At 38.9% G+C, this 25,570-nt stretch overlaps 1 protein-coding gene and 1 long non-coding RNA gene across 4 annotated transcripts in view; one reads left to right on the top strand and one right to left on the bottom strand.

Annotated features, from left to right (window-relative positions):
• Window positions 1-604: 604 nt before the first annotated feature.
• LOC114047053 lies at window positions 605-6,205 on the bottom strand. Its single transcript, XR_003569578.1, has 3 exons — window positions 6,151-6,205; window positions 5,425-5,519; window positions 605-757 (listed from the first exon to the last, which is right to left on the bottom strand). It is a non-coding gene; the product is annotated as an uncharacterized LOC114047053 (long non-coding RNA).
• Window positions 6,206-6,327: 122 nt separating this feature from the next.
• The window catches only part of LOC114047052 (N-acetyllactosaminide alpha-1,3-galactosyltransferase-like), a 124,490-nt gene continuing 105,247 nt past the window's right edge, over window positions 6,328-25,570 (top strand). The window contains exons 1-2 of one of the 3 annotated variants that reach the window (XM_027867734.1): window positions 15,539-15,573; window positions 16,998-17,034. In XM_027867734.1, the coding sequence (XP_027723535.1) occupies window positions 15,554-15,573; window positions 16,998-17,034 (57 nt within the window). In that variant the 5' untranslated portion in view covers window positions 15,539-15,553. Of the gene's footprint in view, window positions 6,712-15,538; window positions 15,574-16,997; window positions 17,035-25,570 lie in introns of those variants that run through there. The other 2 variants (XM_027867733.1, XM_027867732.1) reach the window with 2 other exon arrangements.

The raw sequence follows: 25,570 nt of genomic DNA, 5'->3' as shown, positions 1-25,570 counted from the left end.
GTCACAAAACTAGTAAGTTTCTGAGGCCAGATTTCAAACAAGGTCTTCCTGACCCCAGGCCCAGGGCTCTATCCCCTGTACAATCTAGCTGCCAATACAGATTGTAAACTCAGTGGATCTACTGTGGGATACAGCAGCCATGAAAGCTAATGCAATATCAGGCTGTATTGAGAGGTCTAGTGTTCAGGAATAAGGAGGTGATGATAGCATAGTATTTTTGCCCTGGTCAGACCACATCTTAAGTTTTGTGTTCAGTTCTGGGTATCACATTTTAGAGAAGACATTGATAACTGAGAAATTGTCCACAAAAGTACAACCAAAATAGTGAAGGAACTTGACAGGCACCATAGAGTGCTAGGTCTGGAGTCAGGAAGACCTAAGTTCAAATCCAGCCCCAAACACTTATTAGCTCTATGACCCTAGGAGAGTCATTTAACCTCATTTGTCTCAGTTTCCTCAACTGTAAAAAATGGGAAGAATAATAGCACCTACCTCATACAGTTGTTGTGATAATCAAAGGAGGTAGTATTAGTAAAATTGCTTAGCACAGTGCTTGCCACATTGTAGACTCTATGTAAATGTTTATTTCTTTCTCTTTCCCCCTCCTTCCCTTCTCCCCTTTAATTTCAAATGAAGAATAGTTAAAGAAACTAAGAATGTTCAACATGGAGGAGATGTGTGAGCTTTCTTCAGGCAGCTGAAGGACTGTCACGTGGAAGAGAGATTAGACTTCTTCTCTTGGCCCCGAAGGACAGACCTAGGAACAATGGGTTATATAGAAACACATTTAGATTTGTTGAGAAGAAATACTTCCTAACAATTAGAATTATCCAAACATAGAATAGGACTGCATTAAGAAGTAGTGGATTCCAAAGGGCAATAAAACTGTGCATATCCTTTGATCCAGCAATACCACTACTAGGTCTGTATCCCAAAGAGATTTTTTTTTAAAGGAAAAAAACCTATTTGTACAAAAATATTTATAGCAGCCCTTTTAGTGGTGGCTAAGAAGTGGAAATTGGGGAGATGCCCATTAATTGGGAAATGGCTGAAACAAGTTGTGGAATATGATTGTAATGGAATGCTATTGTGCTATAAGAAATGATGAGCAGGCGGATTTCAGAAAAACCTAGAAAGACTTACATGAACTGATACAAAGTGAAGTGAGAAGAACCAGGAGAACATTGTACACAGTAGCAGCAATATTGTAAAATGAACAACTGTGAATGATTTAGCTATTCTTAGCACACAATCATCCAAGACAATCCCAAAGGACTCACGATGAAAAATGTTATCCACCTCCAGAGAAAGAACTGATGTCATCTGAATACAGACCAAAGCATACTATTTTTCATTTTCTTTCTTTCTTTTTCTTTGAGTATTCTTGCACAAAATGACTAATATGGAAACGTTTTACATGATCACACATGTTTAATCTATATCAGGTTTCTTACTGTCTCAGGGAGGGAGGAGAAAAGAGAGGAAGGGATAGATTTTGGAACTCAAAACTTAAAAAAAAACCCACAGCAAATATTAAAAATTGTTTTTACATGTAATTAGGGGAACAATAAAATATTATTTTAAAAAAAGTAGTGGGCTCCTCCTCACTGGAGTTCTTCAGGCAAAGGGTGGACGACCCCTTGTTGGTTATGGTGTAGAGAGGATTCTCATTTAAGTACAGGTTGAAACTAAATGACTTTAGAGGTAAATTCTAACTTGAAGAGTCTGTGAAATTATGCATCATAGATCACAGAGCCTCTTCCTGAGAAATACCTTCACAAGTCAAAGAACACACTAATATAAACACAGAGATACATTGAAGGAGGAAAGAGAGGAGAGGGCACATACACACACCCTTATATGCCCACACATATCTGCATATTCATATGAAGATATATCAATGAATCAGTCCTTTCCAGAACTGCCTGTTTGTTCCCTTAGTCATTCCTCCCTCTCTAACCACTTGGTCTATGATGATGAATTCTTCCACTCCCTTCTCACTTCCTTTCCCCCTCCATCCTGGGGGCTGCTAGCCAGAAAGAAAGAAGTTGAACTTTCCTCATTCATTTAAGATGAATTATGCCTAAAAATGATACAGGTTCCCCAAATCTTCCCCACATCTTTCCCCAGACCCTTGGATATCTAAAAAACTTCTATAACTTAAATTAAAGCCATTTCACAGAATCCATTGTAAAAAAGAATCATAACCTAGAATGCAAAGTAAAGTTTGGTCAAAAAGTTTAAAAGAGGGCAATTAGGGTTATAGACCAGATCTGATTCAGGATAGTCTGGTGCTCTAAGTTAGAAACTGAGATGAAATAAGATACTTGAAGACCATGACAGATAACAAAAAGTGGTTTACTTAGCAATAGCAGAGAAAGGATATTCAGCAAGCACGCAGTAGTGATTCAGATAGGCACAACTTCCCTGCCTTCCCGGCTGCATTGATCGGCTTGAGGAATTCCTAACTGTACACTTGTTAACTTTTTACTTAGGCCAGCAGGAAGGGATTAAGGGCTTAGAGTTTTGGGTCAATTAGGGCTCAAGACCAATTCTAATGCCTTCTAAGAAAAACAAAAACAAAAAACTGGCCTCATCTGTGGGAGTAGGGGCTTGGACTACTGGCCATACCACTCACCCACCCTGAAAGGAATGGACTAGACTTCTGAAATTTCCTCTGGTTCTTACATTCTATAAGTTCCCATCCACTGAGTCACCTAACAGCTCTGTTACATAGTTTAATATAGATAGATGATAGAGAGTTATAGATATATATATATATATGTATACACACACATACAACATATATATACATACATACATATATATGAAATCTAACATGGTAGTAATAAAATTGCTTTGTGTCACCTTCTCCATATTTTTCTTATCTTAATTTTTAAAAAATACTTTATTGATACTTTTTCCCCACTTCTATCACCATCCATTAACATTCTTTCCCTCCCCCAAGGAGCAACCCTCCCTTGTTATAAATATATATAGTTGAGTAAAACAAGTCAACACATTGACCAGGCCTGAGAATACTTTTCTGATTCTGTTCCTCTAGTCTATCACCTCTCTTCCAAGAGTGCATGTGTGTGTGTGGGCGGGGGGTAGGGGAGGTGGGGTGGGTGTGGTGGGGTGGTGTGTGTGTGTGTGTGTGTGTGTGTGTGTGCGAGCGTGGTTGATCATCAGTCTTTTGAAGTCTTCATTAGTCCTTGGTTTGGTCAGAATTCTCAGGGCTTTCAAGGTTGTTTCCATCACTTTATTATTGTGTTCATTGTGGCATTGTTCTCCTGATTCTGTTTATTTCACTCTGCATCAGTTCACATAAATCTTTCCATATTTCTCTGAATCTATTACATTCATCATTTCTTATGACAAAATATACCACTAAATTCATAACATAATTTCTTGAGCTATTTTTCAGTTGATGGGTAACCAACCTCCTCAGTTTCTAGAAACTGAAAGTGTTGATACAAATATTATTGGTTAATTTTATGTTCTAATATTTAATGGTTTAAAATTCTTTTCAGCTCCACCATTCCATAATAATATAACTTCCTTATAAGGCAGTTTGGTAACTTAACATGACAGATCATTTCTTTTCACCAGAGTGACCCTGACCAGCATGTATTACAAGGATGGGGTTATAGCCATGGAGAGGCCCCATTGAACTATTATTTTGACATTTTTTAAAGTTGGAAAGAGAAGACTTTTAAAACTTGGTGGAATGCAAGGATGATCATTTTATTAATATTATGTGCTTAGGTACAATAAAACTTTATTTCAGGCTACTGAATTCTTGGCCTTAAGACACTGAAGTTGAAAAAACCAAAATAACCCAAATGCATTTTTTTAAACTGGCTAATCCCCTCTGTTCCTGCCTTTTAAATTTACCATATGTAAATACCAGAAGCAGAATTTAATATCATTAAAAACAAAGGACTTCCAAGTGTTTGAACAACTAAAAAGATACAGAGATTTTCCTCTCTTAAAAATAATGGTTTTAGCAGTCTTGTCCTGGGTTCAATAAAGGGCAGATAAACTGAGGGGCTCTTGGGGACCCAGGTCAGTCTAGATTCTTCACGGCCTGTGAATTTTCCTTTCCTTGTATATTGCTAAGGAAAAAAGGGAAGAAATTTTCCTATATGATTCAAGAATAAAAAAGTAATTTTTTCACTTTTCTGTGAGGGCAAAGCTGGTAGCAGAATGAACACTGAATTTGGATCAGAAGACCCAGATTCAAATTCTTCCTCTATTATTTTCTTCCTGTGTGACCTTGGAGCTAACTTGTCTGAGTCTCAGTTTCCTCATCTGGTTAAATAAATAAGGCAGTTAGACTAAATGATCCTTAAGGTCTCCTCTAGTACTGAATTCTAGGATCCCAAAATCATCAAACACTTTTCATCATGTGACCTCCCTCTTCCAAAGTTTTAAACTTCCCCTTTCCTATCCCATTGAAATTGAAACTCTGTGGCATTTATAGGAAGAGGTAGAAGGTAAAGGATCATCCATTACTTGTTTTCCCAAAAGTACATCCAATTTCTTTTGACTTCTCAACATACTAGAATTGTTTTGGGGGATATCTTCAAAAGAATCACTTTGTATTTATTCCTACATATATTCTATATTTACTTGCCAATGGCTATAGTGTACTGCTACAGTAGCATATAAGTTCTTTGAGGGAAGGTACTCTCACTTTTCCATTTATATCCCCAGAGCTTGGCACATAGTACATATGTGATAAATTCTTTTTGACTGATTGGTCTATCTCTTTGTGGTCCCCTAAATACATCTTGTTGGTCTCTGCCTTCATTCATGTTGCTCTCCCTGGTGTTTAGAGAATGTCTGAGCTGATCTGCAAAGATAAAATGTTGGAACAAGAAGCTTGAAGGGACCTTAGGACATAAATATTAGGATTAAGGCATTTAAGTGTCACAGTGGATAGAGCACTGGACCTGCAATCAGGAAGACCTGAGCTCAAATATGGCCTCAGATACTTACTACCTATGTAACTTTGGGCAAGTCACTTAACCTCTGTTTGCCTCAGTTTCCTCTACTGCAAAATGGGGATAATAATAGCACTTACCTAAATGGGTGGTTGTGAGGATCAAATGAGATCATATTTGCATTTATGAAATACTAGCTATTATTATTAATTAGGAATTTAGACTATATAACAGAATACTAGAACTAGAAGGAACCTTTAAACACAGAATATTGGAACATCAAATTCTAGAATTGGAAAAGATGTTTAAGTTCACAGGATCATAGATTCTAACCTAAAGGGACCTTAAATATCACCTAGTCAACTCTCTTAATTTTTATTGAGGAAGAAATTGAGACACATAAAGATGAAGTGCTATAGTCACACAATTTAGGAAAAAGCAGAAAAAGTATTTGAACCTAAGTGGGCTGACTCACCTCATGTTGATCTCAAATCCAAATAGATCATTTTACAGCAGAAGAAACAACCTCGATTCTTCACGGCCTGTGAATTTTCCTTTCCTTGTATATTGCTAAGGAAAAAAGGGAAGAAATTTTCCTATATGATTCAAGAATAAGAAAGTAATATTTTCACTTTTCTGTGAGGGCAAAGCTGGTAGCAGAATGAACACTGAATTTGGAACGGAAGACCCAGATTCAAATTCTTCCTCTATTATTTTCTTCCTGTGTGACCTTGGAGCTAACTTGTCTGAGTCTCAGTTTCCTCATCTGGTTAAATAAATAAGGCAGTTAGGTGGGGAAACCTCAGTTTCCCCACCTGTAAAGTGAGTAAGGAGGCTTAACTAGATTATCAAGTCATCTTGTATCTTCTTTATGCTGGCATTCTGTTTCATATTTTAACAGTTTGAGTTTTTAGATGTTTTCCATCAGGCATACCGTGGCTTAAAATTCCTCCCAGTTCTAAAATTAAGGACGAACTCGGCTTAACCCAAGGCATGCTGTGGAAACCACCATCAGTCCATTACAGAGAAGACAATGTAACTAGCATTTGGTTGATTTCCTCCTTCCGCGGGAAACAAGTGGTGAAATAGATAGGCTTTGCCTGTGGTAATGTGCTGCGAACAACGTTCATTTCTGAATCAGGACCAGAGCCAAGTTTCACAATTATCCCACCTCCCCCTCCCCATCAAGGCTGGTACTAACCCCTCCTCCAACCCCTGGATTGTCCTGTTGTCTCTCCACATCTGCTGTGGCAGAGAGTTTAGGCAGGGCAGGGTTGCCCTCATGAAATTTTTTTTTTTTTTTTTTTGCTGGCTTCAGGGTTTTTTCCGCTTGAGTGAATTTTTTTAAAGGGGGGGGTGGTGGTGTAGCTCGCAGCTGTCTGCCTAGGGTGGGGGCTGGCAAAAGCAGCGAGAAACATTAACGGGGCGGAGAGAGGAGAGTTCTGGGTCCTGGGGGCAGCCGTCCCAGCCGCCCTGCCCGGCATGTGCAGAGGAAGAAGAGAAAAACACATTCACTAGAACACACACACACACACACATACACACACACGCCCAGCCAGCCCTATTTGTAACGGAGGAGGAGATAGCTGGAGTTATGCATAGGCAGGAGAGGAAGCCGTGGCTGGCGCCAAGCGGAGGAGGAGGAGGACAAGGAGAAGGAGAAGACGGAGGGGGAGGCGGCAGCAGCCGCTGCCCCTCCAAGGACCTAGTCCACCGACTCTGCTCCCGCACCAGCCTCATGGCTGAAGTTCTGTTCCGGCAGGTGGGTCCTAGCGACCGGTTCGTCCTCCCTTCCCTTCCCTTCCCTTCTCTTCCCTTCCCTTCCCCAAGGCGGCTTCTTTACGGGTTGCCCCGCATCAATCCCCTGTCCCCACCCCAAGCCCCGGGTCGCCTCCAGATCAGAAGGGCGCAGGACCCCGCTTTCAGTAACGGGGAGGGTGTCGCAGGGGGCGAGGGGCGGGGGTGGGGGGCGCAGAGTGTAGCCTCGCCCTATCGGGGCAGCGTCCGGAGGCGGGGGGCGGTGAACAAACCCTTAAGGGAGTCTTAAGGACAGTTACTATTTCCTTTGGCACCAGGGGACGATCGTATGTCTCGGAGACGGGGAAAGAACACTGCAGGCAGGAAGGAGTCGAGATCAGACGAAGGAAAGTGTTGAATATTTATTCTTTCCTCTCTCTCTGTCTCTCTCTCTCTCTGTCTCTCTCTCTCTCTGTCTCTCTCTCTCTCTCACACACACACACACACATACAGAAACACACACTCCTCTTTGCCTCCTCTCTCTGTCTCACTGAAAACTTAGAGAATATTAAAACTTTAAGGCAATCTAAAAGAGAAAATGTTACAACACAACATGTGCTAAAGCTTGAAGGGACCTTAAAATCACCTAATTTTTTTTTTTTTGTGGCGACATAGACGTTCCCTGAGGTCACGCATCTAATAAGTTAGGACTTGAACCCAAATCTCCCGGCTCCCCTGCCAGTGTCCTTACTTCTACCACGCTTTTGCGAAGTTCTAAAAGTTTCACTTTGGTAGTTAATAGTTCCTGCTCAGCCGAACTTCCCAGAGATCTAAGGGGACGACTTCAGTCTAGCCGTCAAACCCTCTCATCCTCGCCCCATCCCCACAAACTCCAGTTCCCACCCTCCCGGCAGAAAAATAGAAAAATAAACCGACTGCAAAACTCTTGAAGGATGTCCAAGAGATATTAAAAGGAGCAAAACCCTAAAAAACGAAACAAAACAAAAAACACCTCCTAAAATGAATGGGATGGAATTGAGAGGGGGAGGAGGAGAAAGCCCAGAGGTTGGATTCAGGTTTCCTAAAGGCTTTGCCAGGAAGAGAGTGCAGCCATCAATTCTTTCCTTCATCTGTGCCCCCTCCAAAGCCCCAGCAGCAGTTAAAACCCCAAATCCTAAATGTTGCCCATCTTCACCTGAGTTCTTCAGATGGTCCCTACAGCTCTGTCTGGATGTTATCCAAGTACATCCTGAGAGGTGTGAAAAGGTAGCTTCAATCGGGCTAATATTTGTAGTTGTTAACCCTCCCCGAAAAGTTCCATCGTGGAACTTTATTTGGCAGCTTCCTCTGAGCTCACAACCTTGTTCATATATAGTTGATATAAAATAAATGCTTGTTGTCTGTTGAATGAATATTGAATGCCATGCTGTCAAATGAAGTGATTTGTTGGTGGTAATGTTTAATTTAAAAAAAATGTTACAAGGGAAGGCTTATTAGGGTGCTGTGGGAGCATTTCCTAAAATGACCAGGATATGAAAACAAAAGGCATCAATACACCTTTAAACAAATATATTGAATTGCAGTGCAACTAGAATAAAGTTCCCTCTTTGCCCAGGATGAATCTTGAACCTCAATTTCCCCATTTATAAAGTGAAGATGTTGGACCGGATGAAATCCAAGCTCCCTTCGAGAACTAAAATCCTGTAAATATATGGGGTGTCCTTTTTAATCTTTACATCTCCCACACCCAGCTCATATTAAAGGCCTTGTACATAGTAGAAGCTTAATAAATGTCTGCTGAATTTAATGAAACTAATGAAATTTAATGAATTTAATGAAATAAGACATTAAGGAATAAACTTGGATTTTCCAATTTCTCTCCCTCCCTCACTATCATAAATGGAATGAGTTATGTCAAAAGTTGCTCTGGAGTATAAGAAATTAGTAGGAAGGATAAAAGGAAACATGTATTTTTTACATGCCTACTATGCCAGACACTGCGATAAGCACTTCACAAATATTATCTCTTTTGATCCTCACAAGAACTTTGGGAGATAGGTGCTATTATTATCCCCCTGTTACAATTGTGGAAACTGAGGCAGACAGGGGTTAAGTAACTTGCTCAGGGTCACACCTAATGAGTCCTTGAAAAATGTGTACCCTAGACAAAGCCTCAAAGATGCAAGCCCTTACTTTTGAAAATGATACACCAGGTATATTACTGTCACTCCCCTGTCCTTCTTCTCTTAATTCCTCCCTCCACTTTGAACCTTCACCTTAACACAAACACTTCACATGTCACAAAATAAGTTTGCTATAGGCCACAGAGAATAGGATTTTTCTGACATGAAAAATATATGCCTTTATAGAATTAGAATGTAAAGAGTGGAAAGAGACCTTGAGCGAGAGAAGAGACTTGAGAACATAGATTTATTAGAACAGAACATAGTTCATGTAAAAGAAATGGGGATGGGGATTGCCACATAAAAGAAACTGATGCATGAGTCATCAGAAGGAAGTGGTTGTAGTGGAAATCAGGACACTTGGGTACCTGTACAGGCCCTACCAATAATTGGCTGTGTGACTTTGGCAAGTCACTTCACCTTCTCAGGACTCAGTTTCTTCATGGAAACTGGAGGGAAAATGAGGGGGTAGACTTGATCACTAAGATCCCTCATATTTTGGGATATTATTGACAGAATCTCACAGAGTCAGAAGCTTAGCTTAACTCCATTTCCTGATGACTTTGTTCTCCAAGGGCATCATTAAAAGATAAATAGGCACATTCTTCCTGGACTCAGAACAAGCAAAAGCCATTCACCCACTGAAGCATTAGGTGTCTCTATTAGACTAAAGGCCTCGATTCCTTGATTGTAAAGATTGCTAAGCCCTGAAATGGTTAGTGATTGGAGAGACACTTTGATCTCAAGAAGGAAATCTAGAACACAACTGAAAATCTCAAGTTGAGTGAAGATAAGGGTAGGAGATACACTGATTATTTAAGGAAATTGCATCACAAATACTTATTCATTTGTTACATTTTACCTAGAATTCTCTGTATTCGTAAAGGACATTTGAATCCAAAAAGAGGAAATTTTGAAAGAGGCACCAGCGAACTAATATAATGGTTTTTGTTGGAGGAATCTTTAATATAGAAGCAATTGGCATTGCTTTGAGAGACATCATGGCATAGTGGGATGAGATCTAAACTGGGCTTGAGGAGATCTGAACTCTAGCTTTGTGATTTTGATTGTTTATTTTCCGTCTCTGGACCTCAGAGTTTCTGTTTGTCCATTGGAGATGATAATCACTGCCCTTACCTCACCAGATTGTGGTGAGGAAGATAATGAGGTGATGGGTAAGAAAGTGCTTCAGAAAGAGCCCTAGCCTTGCAGTAAGAAAGTCTGGGCTTTTGCCTTGGCTCTGACCTTTGGTAGTTGCATGAGGTTAGACAAGTTTCTCTTTGAAACTTAGCTTCCTCTGTAAAATAAAAAAGGTTCGACTAAGTGTTCCTTAAGGTTCCTTCCATATCTGAGATCCTTGTTTATGTGTTCTAACATTCTGTGTTCTACAGATCCTTCCACCACTAATATTCCATTATGAATAACCTATTCTATTATTCTATTATTAACCTTCTATTAGGAAGGTCTCTGCCAGCTTTAACTTTTTGTGTTCTAAGGCTCTTCCAGTTCTCACATTCTATGTGTTGGAAAGTTCCGTCCAGCTCCGACAGTTCTATGTCCTAAGACTCCTTCTAATTCTAACATTCACTGTTCTAAGACCCTTTCCAGTTCTGATATTCTATGTGCTAAGGTTCTTCGAAGAAGCATGTTCCATGATCTATGTAAGGGAATATTATTATCATGTATTTAGTACCAGGGAAATGAGTATTTCTCCAACTTAATGCTAAATAATATTGCCACTCAACAAAAGTTTAAAAAGAAAGGAATTAATATCAGTGTAGCTACACTAAGAAACAGAGCTTGGATTCAAGTACAGTTGAAAAGTGCAAAACAAACTAAATAATCGACCAACCCTCAGAAGAATATCCCTAGGGTTAGGGGAGGATTTGGTACGTAAAGCCAGTTAACCTCTGGTTTCCCAGACTTATTTTGCCCTTGATCAAAAAATACCTCTGAAGGCCAGGGAAGGCCATGTCTGAACTGAAGGCAAGAGATACTGCACTGCCAGTAATGCAGAAGGAGGATGGGCCTGGTACATGGCCAAGGCCAACCTTAGGAGTAAGCAAAGGAGACCAATTAGCCCCTGTCCCAAAAATAACAAACTTAACTCCTATTGTTGAAGCTTCCTTCCTTTGGATCTTGAAAGCTATCTTATCTTCCAGAGTCTCTTATTAAAATGACTAGGCCATCCAGAGGAAAGAAAAACCCCAAAGCCTTTATTAACTAATGTTATATGCAGTGTGATATAGTAGAAAGAATTCTGAACTTTAAGTCAAGAGTCTTGGCTGCCACATTTATTAGTTTTGGAAATTCTCAATTTTCTTATCTGTAAGATGGGGATTATAATTCTTGGACTCCCTACCTCACAGGGATGTTGTAAGAAAAATACTTTGTAAGCCTTAAAGCAACACAGAAATGTGAATTATTATCAGTTATCATAGATTGCTAGAGCCATACGGGATAGATTGAGAGCTGGAAAAAAGCTGAGAGGTCATCCAGTCAAATCCTTTCATTTATAGAAGAGGAACCAAGGCCCAGAGAGGTTAGGTGAATTACCCAAAGTTACATAGCTGGTAGCATCTGAAATAGGATTTGAGCTCATATCTTTCTGACTCCTGGCCCAGCATTCTATCCATGCTGCTTCTCAATATAAATTGTCGGGCCAGAGAGCATAGAATGTTCTAGTAGCAGGGACCCAAGAACATAGAATGTTAGAACAGAAAACAAAGAATGTTGGAACTACATGGGAACTTAGAGATCATTTACTTTAACCTTGTTGTGCAGAAAAGGAGACTGAAACCTAGAGATAGCATGGTTAGTGGGGAAATGCTGGATTTGGAATCAAAGGAACTTTTCAAATCCCCTTTCTTTCGCTACTACCTGTAAAATGGGTTGAGGCGACATAGGACAGATGGCCTTGGAAGTCACTTCCAAATATAAATCTATTAAAGTTACATTTATTGCTTAGTGACACCTTCAGGGAGAGTTGCGTGATTAGGGCAGTTTGACCCAGCACTAAAGAGTTGAATTCATCCAACCATTCTGAAGAGCAATTTGGAACTATGCTCAAAGTGCTATAAAACTATGCATATCCTTTGATACAGCAATACTATTGCTAGGTCTGTATCCCAAAAAAGATCATAAAAAAGAGAAAAGTACCCACATGTACAAAAATATTTATAGCAACTTGAACAAGTTGTAGTATATGAATGTAATGGAATGCTATTGTGCTATAAAAAATGATGAGCAGGATGGTTTCAGAAGAATCTGGAAAGACTTGCATGAACTGATCCTGAGTGAAGTGAGCAGAACCAGGAGAACATTGTACATAGTAACAGCAATATTGTGTGATGATTAACTATGATAGACTTAGCTCTTCTCAGCAATACAATGATCCAAGACAGTTCCAAAAGACTGATGATGGAAAATGCTGTTCTCATCCAAGGAAAAAACTATGAAATCTGAATGCAGAATGAAGCATACTATTTTCACTTTTTTGTTGTTTTTTCTTTCTGGTGATTTTCCCCCTTTTGTTCTGATTCTTTTTTCACAAGACTAATGTGGAAATATGAAGGAAAAAAAGGTCTGCTTTTTGTCGTCTTTCACCTTACTTCTTGATTTTAATCTTTGGACTCCTGCTTGTGGAGGTAGTCTTGCCTGTCCTTATCAATTGTTTATTAACAACAGATGTGTCCCACCTGAATTCCTTTCTCTGCTAATAATGATAAAGATCCTACAAGATATTGGCTTAATGCCTGAACCTATTACAGTTTACAAAACTGAGTTCAGCTCCATTGGCTCATCTGAGTCTTACAATTTTTCCTGTCTTTGGAAATAGGTCCTTGTTAGGGAGTCAGGAGAGGCAGTGTGAAAGTGGAAAGAACACTGGCTGTAAAGTCAGTAAGAGCCAAATATACATCAAGTGATAAATGACAAAGAATATGAGAAAGCAGTTTTCAAAGGGAGAAATCCAAGTTATCAAAAACCATAAGAAAAACATACACCAGACTTCTGACTAGAAGTCAAAGACCTGGATTTGCATCCTTTGTGAGTGTGACATTGGGAAAGTCTTTTAAACTCTCTGGGCCTTGATTTCCTTCTATGTAAATTGAAGGGGCTAAACTACATAGACTAAACCAGATCCCTCCTAATGAAATCAACAAGCATCTATTAAGTGCTTACTATGCTCCAGGCACTGTGATACGATACACTGTGATAGCACCTGGGATACAAGTAAAGGCAGAAATAATCTCTGCCTTTAAGAAGCATGAAATCTAATGGAAGAAAGGAAATAAGCGTTTATTAAGTCCCTAGTATGTGCTGGGCATTATGCTAAATGCTTACAAATATTATCTGTTTGATCATCACAACAACCTTGGGAAGTAGATGCTATCACTATCTCCATTTTACAGATGAGGAAACTGAGGCAGACAGTGGTTAAGTGACTTTCCCAGGGTCATACTAGTAAAAGTCTGAGACTGAATTTGAACTCAGGTCTTCTTGACTCTATCCACTGAGCTCCTGGTTGTCTGCCTCTGTCACAGTGCAGACAACATGTAAACAACTATGTACAAACAAGATATATACAGAGTAAATTGAAGAGAATGACAGATAGAAGGTAAAACACATGATTAAAAAAAAAATCTAGATCCCAGAGCCTGAGGAATGATTGAGAAGACTAGATTAAATGAATAAAGAACGGCTGGATCAGTATGAGAGAGAAGAAGACTGAAAGGGGAAGTAGGAGGATAGTGCAGATAAACTTCAGCTGCTTCACAATTTTGCTGATGACCTCAGTTTTAAGCCCAGCCAAGCTTTCTTAAGTGGCTGTACAGTAAATTGTACCGAGTTTTAGAACATTGCTCTGCACATAATGTAAAAGCAAAACAGACTTCACTCCTGAGTTGAGACACCTTAAGGTAGGCTGGAAAGAGAGATATGTCAGGTTTTATGATTATTTCAAGATGAAAATGAACACCATTTTCTTCATTTTCATTGGGATATAGACCTAGTAATGGTATTGCTGGGTCAAAGAGTATGCATAGTTTTATAGCCCTATGGGCATTGTTCTAAATTGCTCTCCAGGATGTTTGGATCAGCTATAATTTAGAACTATGCCCAAAGGACTATAAAACAGTGCCTAGCAATACCACTACTAGGTCTGTACCTTAAAGAAATCAAAGAAGAAGGAAAAGAACCTATGTGTAAAAAAATATTTATAGTAGCTCTTTTTGTGGTGGTAAAAAATTGGAAGTTGAAGAAATGCCTATCAATTGGGAAATGGCTGAACAAGTTGTGGTATATGATTGTGATGGAATACTGTTGTACTGTAAGAAATGATGAGCAGGATGCTTTCAGAAAAACCTGAGAAGACTTACATGAGCTGATGCAAAGTGAAATAAGCAGAACCAGGAGAACATTGTATACAGCAACAGTGATATTGTACGATGATGAACTTAGATATTCTTAGCAATACAATGCTCCAAGACAATTCCAAAGGATTTATGAGAAAAATGCTATCCACCTCCAGAGAAAGAAATGATGGAGTCTGAATGCATATTGAAGTATTTTTTTTTTACTTTATTATTCTTGGGTTTTTTTTGGTTTGTATTTTCTTTTGTAATATGACTAATATGGAAATGTTTTGCATGCTTGTACATGTATAATCTATATCAGATTGCTTGCCTTCTCAAGAAGGAGCAAAAGGTAGGAGAATTTAGAACTCAGAATTTAAAAACAAATGTTTAAAAATTTTGTTTACATATAATTAAGAAAAAAGAAAAATTAAATGTAAAAAACAAAACCAAAAAAGAAAATGAATACCTCACAGCAGTTGCACTGAAATTTTAGGGAAGGCAGTGACATAACTGTCACAAGTTCAGTGTATGAGACCTTTCTTTGGGCCTCATTTTTCTTATTTATAAAATGAAGCAGTGAAGGCAGATAATTTCTAAGGTTGCTTCAGTTTGAACATTCTCAGAAGCTTGGAGCTAGAAGGGACCAAGAAGAGACCATCTAGTCTAACTTGAAACTGAATAAGATTTGCCTCTTCATCATATCTGACAAGTAGCCATCAAGCCTTCACTTGAAGACTTCAGAGAAAAGGAACCAGCTAGGGTGACGCAATGGATAGAGTACTGGACTTGGAATCTGGAGGACCCAAGTTTGAATCCTGTCTCAGACTCTAGCTATGTAATCTTGGGCAAGTCACTTAATCTCTATGTGCCTCAGTTTCCTCATATGTAAAATATGGATAATAGTAGCACTTATTCCCTGGGATTGTTGGGGAGATCAAATGAGATAATGTATGTATGTTCTGTCAAACTTAAAGAACTATAAAAATTCTATTTTTTAATAGCCCACTACCCTTTGTTGCAACCTATTAAGTTTTTGATGGCTTTAATACTTAAGAATTTTCTTTGAGATTTCCTCCCTTTGTTCTCTCGTTCTACTTAGAAAAATCTAATCCTTCTTCTATGTGGCAAGCCTTTGAATACTTGAAGACAGTTATCATATATATCCCCTTTCTTTTCTCCAGGCTAAATATTCTCATTTCCTTCAAGGAATTCTGTGTCATGAGTTCAAAGCCCTTCATCCTCCTGGTTGCTTTCTTCTGGATACTTTCCAGTTCATCAGTATCCTTCCTAAAATGTGGAATCTAGAACTGAACCCCATACTCTAGGTATGGCAGGACAGAGTACAGTGTAAGTGTATGGAACATGGATTTTGCTGTAGAGAGTTTTAATTCTCTCCTTGGTCCTTGGTCACATTTCTCCTGTCTTACTGAGAATGCATCAGCTCTTTTGGTTGCTGTTTCTCACTGTGGATTCCTCTTCAGCTTGCAGTCCCTGAAAATCCTCATATTTGTTTTCGTCTCCTGCATTTTGTACATGTGGAGTTTTATGCGTTCATTCATTCATTCATTCTTCATTCTTTGTTTATTTGTTTGTTTTTGAACAAAGAAGTAGGACTTTGCATTTACTCCTGTTAAATTTCATTTTGCTAGATTCAGATCAGTGCTCTGGGCTGCCAGAGTATTTTTGAATCCTGACTGTCAAGCAGCACATTGCTGAACAATACCTCACCCTCTCAACTTTGCATCATCTGCACATTGACAAGCATGCTGCCTATGCCTTTATCCAAGTCACGGATCTAAATGTTCAGCAGCATAGAGCCAAATGCAGGTCCCGGGAGCATTTCACCAGCTCTTAGAGTTCTGCATCCTAAAGTCCATGCTCTAATGCTTTTTGTTCCAATACCCCTTTCACCTCCTAAAGCTCAACATTTCAAGTCCCTTTCACTTCCCATATTTTATAATGTGCTAACTAGGAAGTCTACCCTGCAGGTGCTTTGGGTAGAGAAAGTCAGTTTGCTTGTGTGAAACTTAATCAAGGACTCTAAGGAGCAATTGGATGAAGTGACTCTGTTCCTGCTGAAGGCCCTGTCACCCAACTGATGTTGAGGCTTGGCAAAAATAGCCACACTTCTCTCAGTCTCTTTCTCATTCCTCCCTAAATGCAAATCATTTCTCACACCTGCTTGCCTTGTCTGTTCAGAGGAGAATCCTTCATTGAGTCAGGAGGGATCATCTCAGTGTTCAGAGTTTTGTGATTTCTGGGGTTTGACATTAGCAAATACCTTCTTCCTTTAAAAAAAATTGGTATCTTTCATTTTAATTTAATTTCTCAATATGTCCTCTGCTTCCCTTAACCAGAGAATTATCCTGATTTAAACATAAAAGGGGAAAAAAGAATGTTTTGCTGAAGTGCTTACCCCCAATCTCAATAATATATCATTGTTCCATATCATGTGGAATTCTATGAAGAAGGCAGGATAGGTTTAACAAAGATTTTGGAAAGATACAGGTGGCTTATTTGACCTGATGAAGGTAGATGGGGGGGGGGGACAGGGAATAGAAATAATTTTTTAGGCAAAGATTTGAACCTGGGTGGAATTAAAAAAAAAGAGAGCAACATTTAGGAGAGGAGCGAGTGTGTAGTTAAAATGTCATTCCTCATCTTATATATGAGTTGTCTTCCTCAAAAGGTATCAGGGAAGCAAAATTCTGTCTAGCAAACCCCTTTTCCCCATACATTTATACTAATTGGACCTGTGTTACTATCCCTAGGGTTAAAAGACTGCAATCAGAAATTCAGAATTTCCAAGTAAGTTTAACATAGATTTAAAAATGCATTCCTGATATATATGCACACACACATGTACACATGCACACACATATGCACATATATACACATGAAAACACATTTCCTGGTGTATATATGTATGTATGTGTATATGTATGTATGTATGTGTGTGTGTGTGTGTGTGTGTGTGTGTGTGTATGTCTAACAGGGGTGGGGAACCTATGACTTTGCAGAAGTTTGGATTCAGTCAAAGAGCTGCACTTGAGGACCTAGCAGGCCACATGTGACCTCAAGGCCACAGATTCCCCACCCCTGGATAGTATATTTATATCTTTTTAGACTGGACCTGTGATTTCATCAATATAGGTAAATCCAGGTAGGAAATTTCCTTTCCCAGTTCAGATAACATAGTTTTAGAGAGTTACCTGGGTCAATTGGGAGGTTAAGTGACTTTCTAGGGTTATAGACCTAGTATGTGATAGACCCATGACTTCTTGACTCTAAAATAGAGAAGGAAATGGCAAACCACTCCATTATCTTTGCCAAGAAAACCCCAAATAGAGTCACAGTCAAACGTGACAGAAAACAGCTGAACAACAACAAATAATTAGGGGGCAGGTGCAGTGGATAGAGAGGTGGGTCTAGAATCAGGAAGATGTAAATTCAGATCTGGCCTCAGATACTTCCTAGTTGTGTTACCTTGGGCAAGTCACTTAACCCTGTTTGCCTCATTTTCCTCATCTGTAATATGAACTGGAGAAGGGAATGGCAAATCCCTTCTGTATGTTTGCAACAATAACAAAAAAAAAAAAAGCAACTGGGGGTCATGAAGAGTCAGACATGACTTAAACAACTGAACAACAATATATACACACACATGTATATTCATTAATTCCTTCAACAAATATTTATAAAGTGTCTATTTTGTGTAAAACAGCATGATCAGCACTAGAGAAGATTTTTGGGGGGAAGAGATGAGAAATTCACTTCACCAAAGTAGAGTGGTAACTATCTGTAATGTATAGGTTTAGAGAGTTGCTTTGGGCATTGAAGGGCTAAGTGACTTGCCTTTGGTCACATAATCAATAGTGTCAGAGACAGGATGTACCCAGATCTTTTTGCTGCCAAGGCTGGCCCTTTATTCACTAAACCATATTGATACTAAGTGTAAACAAGGTAAGTGTCTTCCTTCAAGGTGTTTCTAGGTTAGTAGGGTGATAAGACATACTATAACATACAACATTAAATGGTAAATGCTTTCAAGAGATGCAGAATGCTACCTGAGGTTATCCTTGAGCTGGAGGTGGAGACAAAAGTTATTTCTAACTGGATTTAGGGAAGGCTTCCTGGAGGAGGTGGCATTTGAGCTGGGCGTGAAAGGATCAGCAGGAATTCAAGGGACAAAAAAGGGAAAGGAGGACCTCCCAGGCATAGGCAATAAAATAGCAGGAGCCAACCATGGAAGCAGAAAAGCACAGGTAACGTTTTGAGGACAGAATGTCCTTCAGTTTATCTAGAATATAGATTTTGGAGGCTCTTAAAAGCTAGGTAAAGGAGTTTGAATTTGGAAGGGAGTAGGAAAACACTGAAGAGTTTTGAAAAGGACTGTCATGATCAGGTATATATCTAAGAAACATTTTAAAAAGTTTGGATGATGGAGGGCAGCTAGGTGGCGCAATGGATAGAGTGCCAGCCCTGGAATCAGGAAGACCTGAGTTAAATTCGGTCTCAGACACTTTATACTTACTAGCTATGTGACCCTGGGCAAGTCACTTAACCCCGATTGATCCACTCAAAAAAGAAGTTTGAATGATGTCTTTTTTCACACCATAGTTATTCCCCTTTACATTCATGTACTGCATTGATGAGCATCTACTTTTGTTTACAATTCTTTGTTACTACAAAAAGTGTTGCTATGGGAATTTGCCTGTATTGGGGACCTTTCTTTATATCTTTGACCTTCTTGTGCTTTATGCCTATTAGTGGGATTTCTGTGTCCAAGAGTCTGTACCTTTTAAAAAATTAGTTGATTAATATTTTCTTTTTAGGAATTTTTATTTTGAACTTAATCAACAAACTTTTAAAGATACAAATAACAGGGAAGAGGATTATATAGGAAATTGTGAACCTTTTTTGTGCACGGTGGGTTAAAAAAATGTATAAGACATCCCAAAAGTCTTAGTGTAGCTATAGCTTAAGAACTACACTAAGACTTTTTGGGACTCTGTGTGTGAGTGTGTGTGTGTGTGTGTGTGTGTGTGTGTGTGTTTATATAAAGTTTAATAAGGTAGTAATAAAACATCTGTATGTTTCCATAATTTTTTAATGCATAGCTCCAAATTGCTTTCTGGAATGGTTGGACCAATTCACAGCTCCACCAACCAAGTATTTAGTACACTGTTTTCCCATAGCCTCTCTAATATTGACTTTCCCTCTTTTGTTGTCTTTGGCAGTTTGTTGTGTATGAGGTGAAACCGCTGGATTATTTTGAATTGCATTCCTCTTATTAATTATATTATTTCTCTTATTGTTAATAATATTATTGTTGTTTGCATTTCTTTTATTATTATTAATCTGCTATGTGGCTAAATAATTTGCAATTGTTCTTTTGAATACTGTTTGCTCATATTTTTTGGTCACTGCTTTATTGAGGGAATTGTTCTTGGTCTTACGTATCTGTGTTAATTCCGTGCATGTCTTGGTTATGAGATTCTTATAATTTGATAAAAAAAACTTTTCCCCCCTTATTGACAGTTTCCCTTATCTCAACTGTGTTGATTTTGTTTGTACAAAAACTTTTCAATTTCACAGAATTAAAATGATCTATTTTGACTTTGGCAGTCTCCATCCCTTACTTTGTTTAAGAATTCTCCCTCTAGCCATAGTTCAGGAAAGTCCTGTTATACATTTTTCTTTAATTTTTTTTAATGACCAGACATTTCCTTAGATACATACAAATGTACATACATACATACACACATAAATACATGTGTGTATGTGTGTGTCTACATATCCCCTTTCCCATAGAACTCTTCCTTGTATGAAGTAAAACAATTAAGTAAAACTAGCCAACGTAAACTTAGGACCCCAACTTTGTTAATGTGTGCAACATTCATTCAACATCCATAGGGTAAACCTAACATAGGGAGATGTGTTTCATTATCTGGCTGGGACCAGCATTGGTCATTGTATTTATTTCATTGTTGCCTTTCAGAATTGCTTTCATTTATTCTCATTGTTTACATGGTTCTCCAGTTTCCACTTCTAGGAAAGATTTTCCTTTCAGTGTGTGAAAGATGAATTGGAGAAGGTAGAGGCAGTTAGAAGGGCTTTAATGATGCTGAATGTGAGTGGAAATGTTTGCCTATACTGGGGTGCTGGTGGTAAAAAATAGAGACAGAATTTGGCAACTATCTGGGTGTGTGTGATAAGAAAAAGGAAGAATCAGAAATGGCCTCAGTGTTTCAAACATAGGATACTTAGTGACAGTCCATACCAGATTTGTAAGACTAAAGTTAGAATACTGCCACAGGTACTAAACTTACTATGTGAACCTGGGCAAGTCACTTAACCTTAGGCTCAGTTTCCTTGTCTGTAGAATAAGGGTAATAATAGAATCTATGTACCTTTTAAGAATATTGTAAGGATCAAATAATACATGAGCTAGAAAGTGCTTTGCAAACTTTAAAGAACCTATTATTGTTACCTTTGTGACCTTGGGCAACTCGTTATCTCCTCAGATCCTCAGTTAAGGGGTTGGACTAGATGAAGTTCCAGATCTAAATTTATGCTTCTATAAACATTCCATTTATCCACCCAGAGTAGAAAGTAAACATACTGAGGGCAGGGTCTGTCTCATTTTGGTATATGTATCTCTGCTGCCTAGCAAAATGCCTGGCATATGTTGTTGTTGTTGTTGTTGAGTCATTTCTAGCCCTTTGTGACCCATTTGGGGTATTCTTGGCAAAGATTTTGGAGTGGTTTGCCATTTCCTTCTCCATCGTGTTTTACAGATGAAGAAGCTGGGTTAAGTGACTCGGCCTGGGTCACGTAGCTAATAAGTGTCTGAGGCCGGATTTGAACTCAGGAAGATGAGTCTTCCTAACTTTAGTCCTGGTGCTTTATCCATTGTATCACCTAGCTGCCCTGCTTGGCATATAGGAGGTGCTTAATAAATGCTTGCTGATTGATTGATTTGTGCATTATAGTTAGGGAAATATGTGTTCCTGGTGATTATCCAAGCTAAGAAGTACCGGGGCATTCCCAGACTCCCTAAATTTGTTGCTTGGTACCTGGAAACTCATTGTCTAAGAGAAACAGTGCTCTATTGTCCACAGTGGTGAGGTTCAGCTCATGAAAAGCCTGTAGACCCCGAAATGTCCTTGAATTGAATTAAAAACAATTACTGAGTATGAGTTGAAGTTCAGGTAGATCCTGTAGAATCATGCCAAGCAAAATATTGTTTTGTATTTACAGCTTTAATTTATCCCATAATCATACTCCAAGATGACATAGTGAAATGCCAAGGTACTATTTGACAGGTTGCCTGAAACCAGCTCAGGCCAGCCCAGCCCACTCTCCTGGTTTCTCTGCTTCAGCCCTGAAATTTGGATGCCCACAAATGTATTTCTCACTTATAAAATTGTTCTTCGGCAAGAAACTGTGTAACATTGTGTTTTTACGGAACAAATTAGCACCCAATGAAGAGCTGGGTATGCTTGTGTGGTAATAACAAAGTTAACCACCATATGTAACAAAGTTTTATGAGAAACTGAATCCCATCTTGGAACCCAAGCACCGTGACTACAGTGGATTTAGGCAGTGGGAGAGTTGGCTGCCTTTGGTTTGAATCCTGGTGCTACCACTTGCCACCTCTGAAGTGAGAGGGTTCAATCCAAGTAGCTCTATTTCCCTTCTAGTGTTAAGTATTAGAATTTCTACTTCTGTGGGGCAGCTAGGTGGTGGTGGATGGAGTGCTGGGCCTAAAGTCAGGAAGACTCAGCTTCCTGAGTTCAAATCTGGCCCCAGACACTAGTTATATGATCCTGGGTGAGTCACTAAGACCTATTTGCCTCAGTTTCCTCATCTGTAAAATGAGCTGGAGAAGGAAAAGACAAATTACTCTAGTATCCGTGCCAAGAAAACCCTATGTGGTGTCATGAAGAGTTGGATATGACTGAACAACAACAACAATCTCTACTTCTCTTTTCTTATCCTTCCTCTAATGCATCTGGAATAATTTATTCCAAGAGCACAAAGTAAGTAAGAGGCAGAGCTGGGATCACAGAAACTAGAAGGGGCCTCAGAGGCCATTTATTCCAATGCCGTATTCTACACATGGGGAAACTGAGGTCCAAAGAGATAAAATGACTTGCCCAATGTTTCACAAGTAGTAAAGGTAGGATTTGAACCCACCTTCTCTTTCCACTGAGCCATACTGCTTCCAGGTGTCAGGACTAGAACCCAGGGCTTCTGGCTCTAAGTCCAGTACCCTTTAGCTACCCTTAGCTCTTGGCAGGGGTTGGGGGAGGGAGACATCTGGGGCAGCCAAGATCGCTCAAGAGAAGAACTTAAGATAATTTATTGGTATTCTCTTAAAGGAGCTCTGCCATTAATGGAGGCAAATAGTCTGCCACGTTTGGTGCTCTGTGGCATGGGACCAGTGAGGAGGAAGGCCTTCCTTCAGCCACTATACAGTGTAAAGTAGGCCAAAGAACAGAGCTCTCTGAACTGGGGCTGAAAATACCTCCTGCTTTGCTGAAACCACAGCTTGGGTCCAGAGCCCACTCTGAGCAAAACAAGAAAGCCCAGGAAGGGTAGAATAAGGATAATAAAGGGGCTTGCCAAGATGGGCGGGTTTAGAGCTCTTTACTCACAGAAAGTGCAAACCATGTCTTTCTTCCCTCTCTTGCTGTGACTGGAGGGACATGTGCATCAGACATCTGCAAGAGAAATATATACATATACACATACATACATGTATGCATGCACGCATATATGCATGTGTGTATGTATATATGTGTACACATATACACATATACATATATACTGAATTGTTTAGAACCCAATGGACTTCAAACCTCATAAGCTTACAAAAAATAGCAGCCCTTTGTACAGCAGTTTAAGGTTTACATTGAGATATCCCCATGGCAAACCTGTAAAGTTGGGTGTTGTTATCCCCATTTTACAGACAGGCAAACCGAAGCTCAGAAAGGTGATGCAATTTGTCCTGTGTCACACAGCCAGGTTTCAAACCCAGATCTCCTGGCTCCAGGTCCAGCACTTATTTCCCTAGCCCCATGCTGTCTCCTAGGAGAATATAGCAGGGAGGGTAGCTACCCAGGGCATGTGATAGACAGTGTTTTCAGGTTTACAAGGCCTTTTCTCATAATGCCCCTATAAAGAAGAAAGTATAAATAGCATAATTCCCATTTTATAGATCAGGAAGGTTCCATAAGACTTACAGAGCATCAGTGGTAGAAGGGACCTTATAGACTACAGAGTGTTAGAACGTGAACTTTAAGAACTAGAAGGGATTTTAGAGACCTTGGAAAGGGCTTTGTAAACCTTAAAAAACAATAGAAATGTAAGTAATTATTAGTCGACCCTCTTCTACAAAGAAGTTAAGGCTTAGAAGACTCATTCAACTCAAATTTACATAGTGCTTTAGTGTTACAAAGCATACATGTTGTCTCATTTGAGCTTCAAAATGCCCTTATGCAATAACATAATAATAATAACTAACATGTTTATAGTATTTACTATGTGCCAGGCACAGTGCTAAGTGCTTTACAATTATTATCTTATTTGATCCTCACAATAACCTGTGAGGTAAGTGTTATTATTATCCCTATTTTACAGATGAGGAAACTGAGGATCAGACAGCTGAAGTGAATCATCCACACGATTAGTAAGATGTGGGGCTTGATCTTGTACCTAGGTCTCTGGGTTCCTAGTCCAGTGATTTTTCCTTCAATCCCACCTTTGCTTCTTTCTCCTGAAAAATATACCTTAGAGAAAAATCACTCTACACAAAAACAAGCCAGTGTGTGTGTGTGGGGGGGGGTGTTTGAAATGTTGACAGTTAATACCCAATTATGACCAATACTGGCTTGTCTCTGATACCAAAGATGTAGAACAATAGTAAATCACATTTATATTATATTTGAAGATTTATGAAATACTTTATATAATTCTCCCGTTACATCTCCACAACACCTCTTTGAAGTCAGTAGTACAAATATTATTATCCCCATTTTTATAGATGAAGAAACTGACAAAGTGTGTGACGTGCCCAATGTCACATAGTTAGAAAGTGGGAGAGCCGGCTTTTAATATGGGTCTCCTCACTCCAAGTTCAGTACTGTTTCCACGGCCCTAGCATAAGCTGTTCACTTTCCCAAGGATGATTATTTTGGGCAGATATTCTAATGAGTTGGCTTTCCTTTAAGAAATGGTAGTGATGGTGGTGGAGAGTTGGGGGAAAATTAAGGAGGGTGACCCAATGGTATAGCAAGTGATCAATTTTACATTTGCTGGGAAGAACCTACATACAGCTAATACTACCAGAATCCTCTCTCTGTTCATTTATTTACCATGTTTGTCCCATATATGTGGCTGTTAGACTTCCTTAGAAAGTTTTGCACTAAGCTTGCTCACCAACTTGTTATGTGACCTTTAGAAAATAAGTTTATCCCTCCTCAGAGAGAGTTCTTAGCCTTTCTTTTTTACATCATGCATCCTTTTGGCAATGTGGTGAAACATATAGACTCCTCAGAATAACAATATTAAATGTATAAAATAAAATGAATAAGATTACAAAGGATACTAATTAAATTTAAATAACCTTATTAAATATTGAGAAAGAAAAAAAACTAATACTCCCCAGGTTTATCCTCTGGCTCTGAGTCTCAGTTTTATTCACCTGTAAAATGGGAAAAATAATACTTGCTTTGTCATTTTCTCACCTTCCCTTTTTTAAAAAAAAATTTTATCAATGCCTTTGGTTTTTATGTCACAGTCATTTCTGAGTAGTCTCCCCGCCAAAAAAAAAAATACCCCACCTTGTAAAAAAAAAAAAGAAAACCATTAAGTAAACAAACCAGGCACAGGCAACAGCCTATACCTGCAGGTCTTCTGGGGAGGAGGTGTATTTGTTTCTTCATCTGTTCTCAGAGTTTAGCTTCCTTCTGGTGTTCTTTTTTTTTTTCATTTGAAGCTTTTTGATAAATTCATATTGTTCTCCTAGTTCTGCTCACTTTGCTTTACACAAGTCTTCCTCTGTTTCTCTGAATTCTTCTCATTTATTGTGTTTCAGAATTCAATGATATTCTGTTAATTTGGCCTGTCATCAGTTGATTGTTATCTATATAGTTCTAGGTTTTTGCTGCCACAAGAAAAAAAAACTGCTGTGAATATTTTGATACCCAGAAGTCTTTTTTCCTGTTTTTTTTTTTTTTTACTCTCCTTGGAGTATATGTCTAAAAGTGAGAACAGCTTAGTGACAAGAAGAAGGGGTCATTCCTCAATAAGCGGTCAAAGAATATGAGCCAGTAAT

Source organism: Vombatus ursinus, unplaced genomic scaffold, assembly GCF_900497805.2.
Source record: "Vombatus ursinus unplaced genomic scaffold, bare-nosed wombat genome assembly UNPS02014786.1, whole genome shotgun sequence".
NCBI lineage: Eukaryota > Metazoa > Chordata > Mammalia > Diprotodontia > Vombatidae > Vombatus > Vombatus ursinus.
Note: the sequence above shows the minus strand (reverse complement) of the source record. Positions and strands in the feature narration are given on the sequence as shown.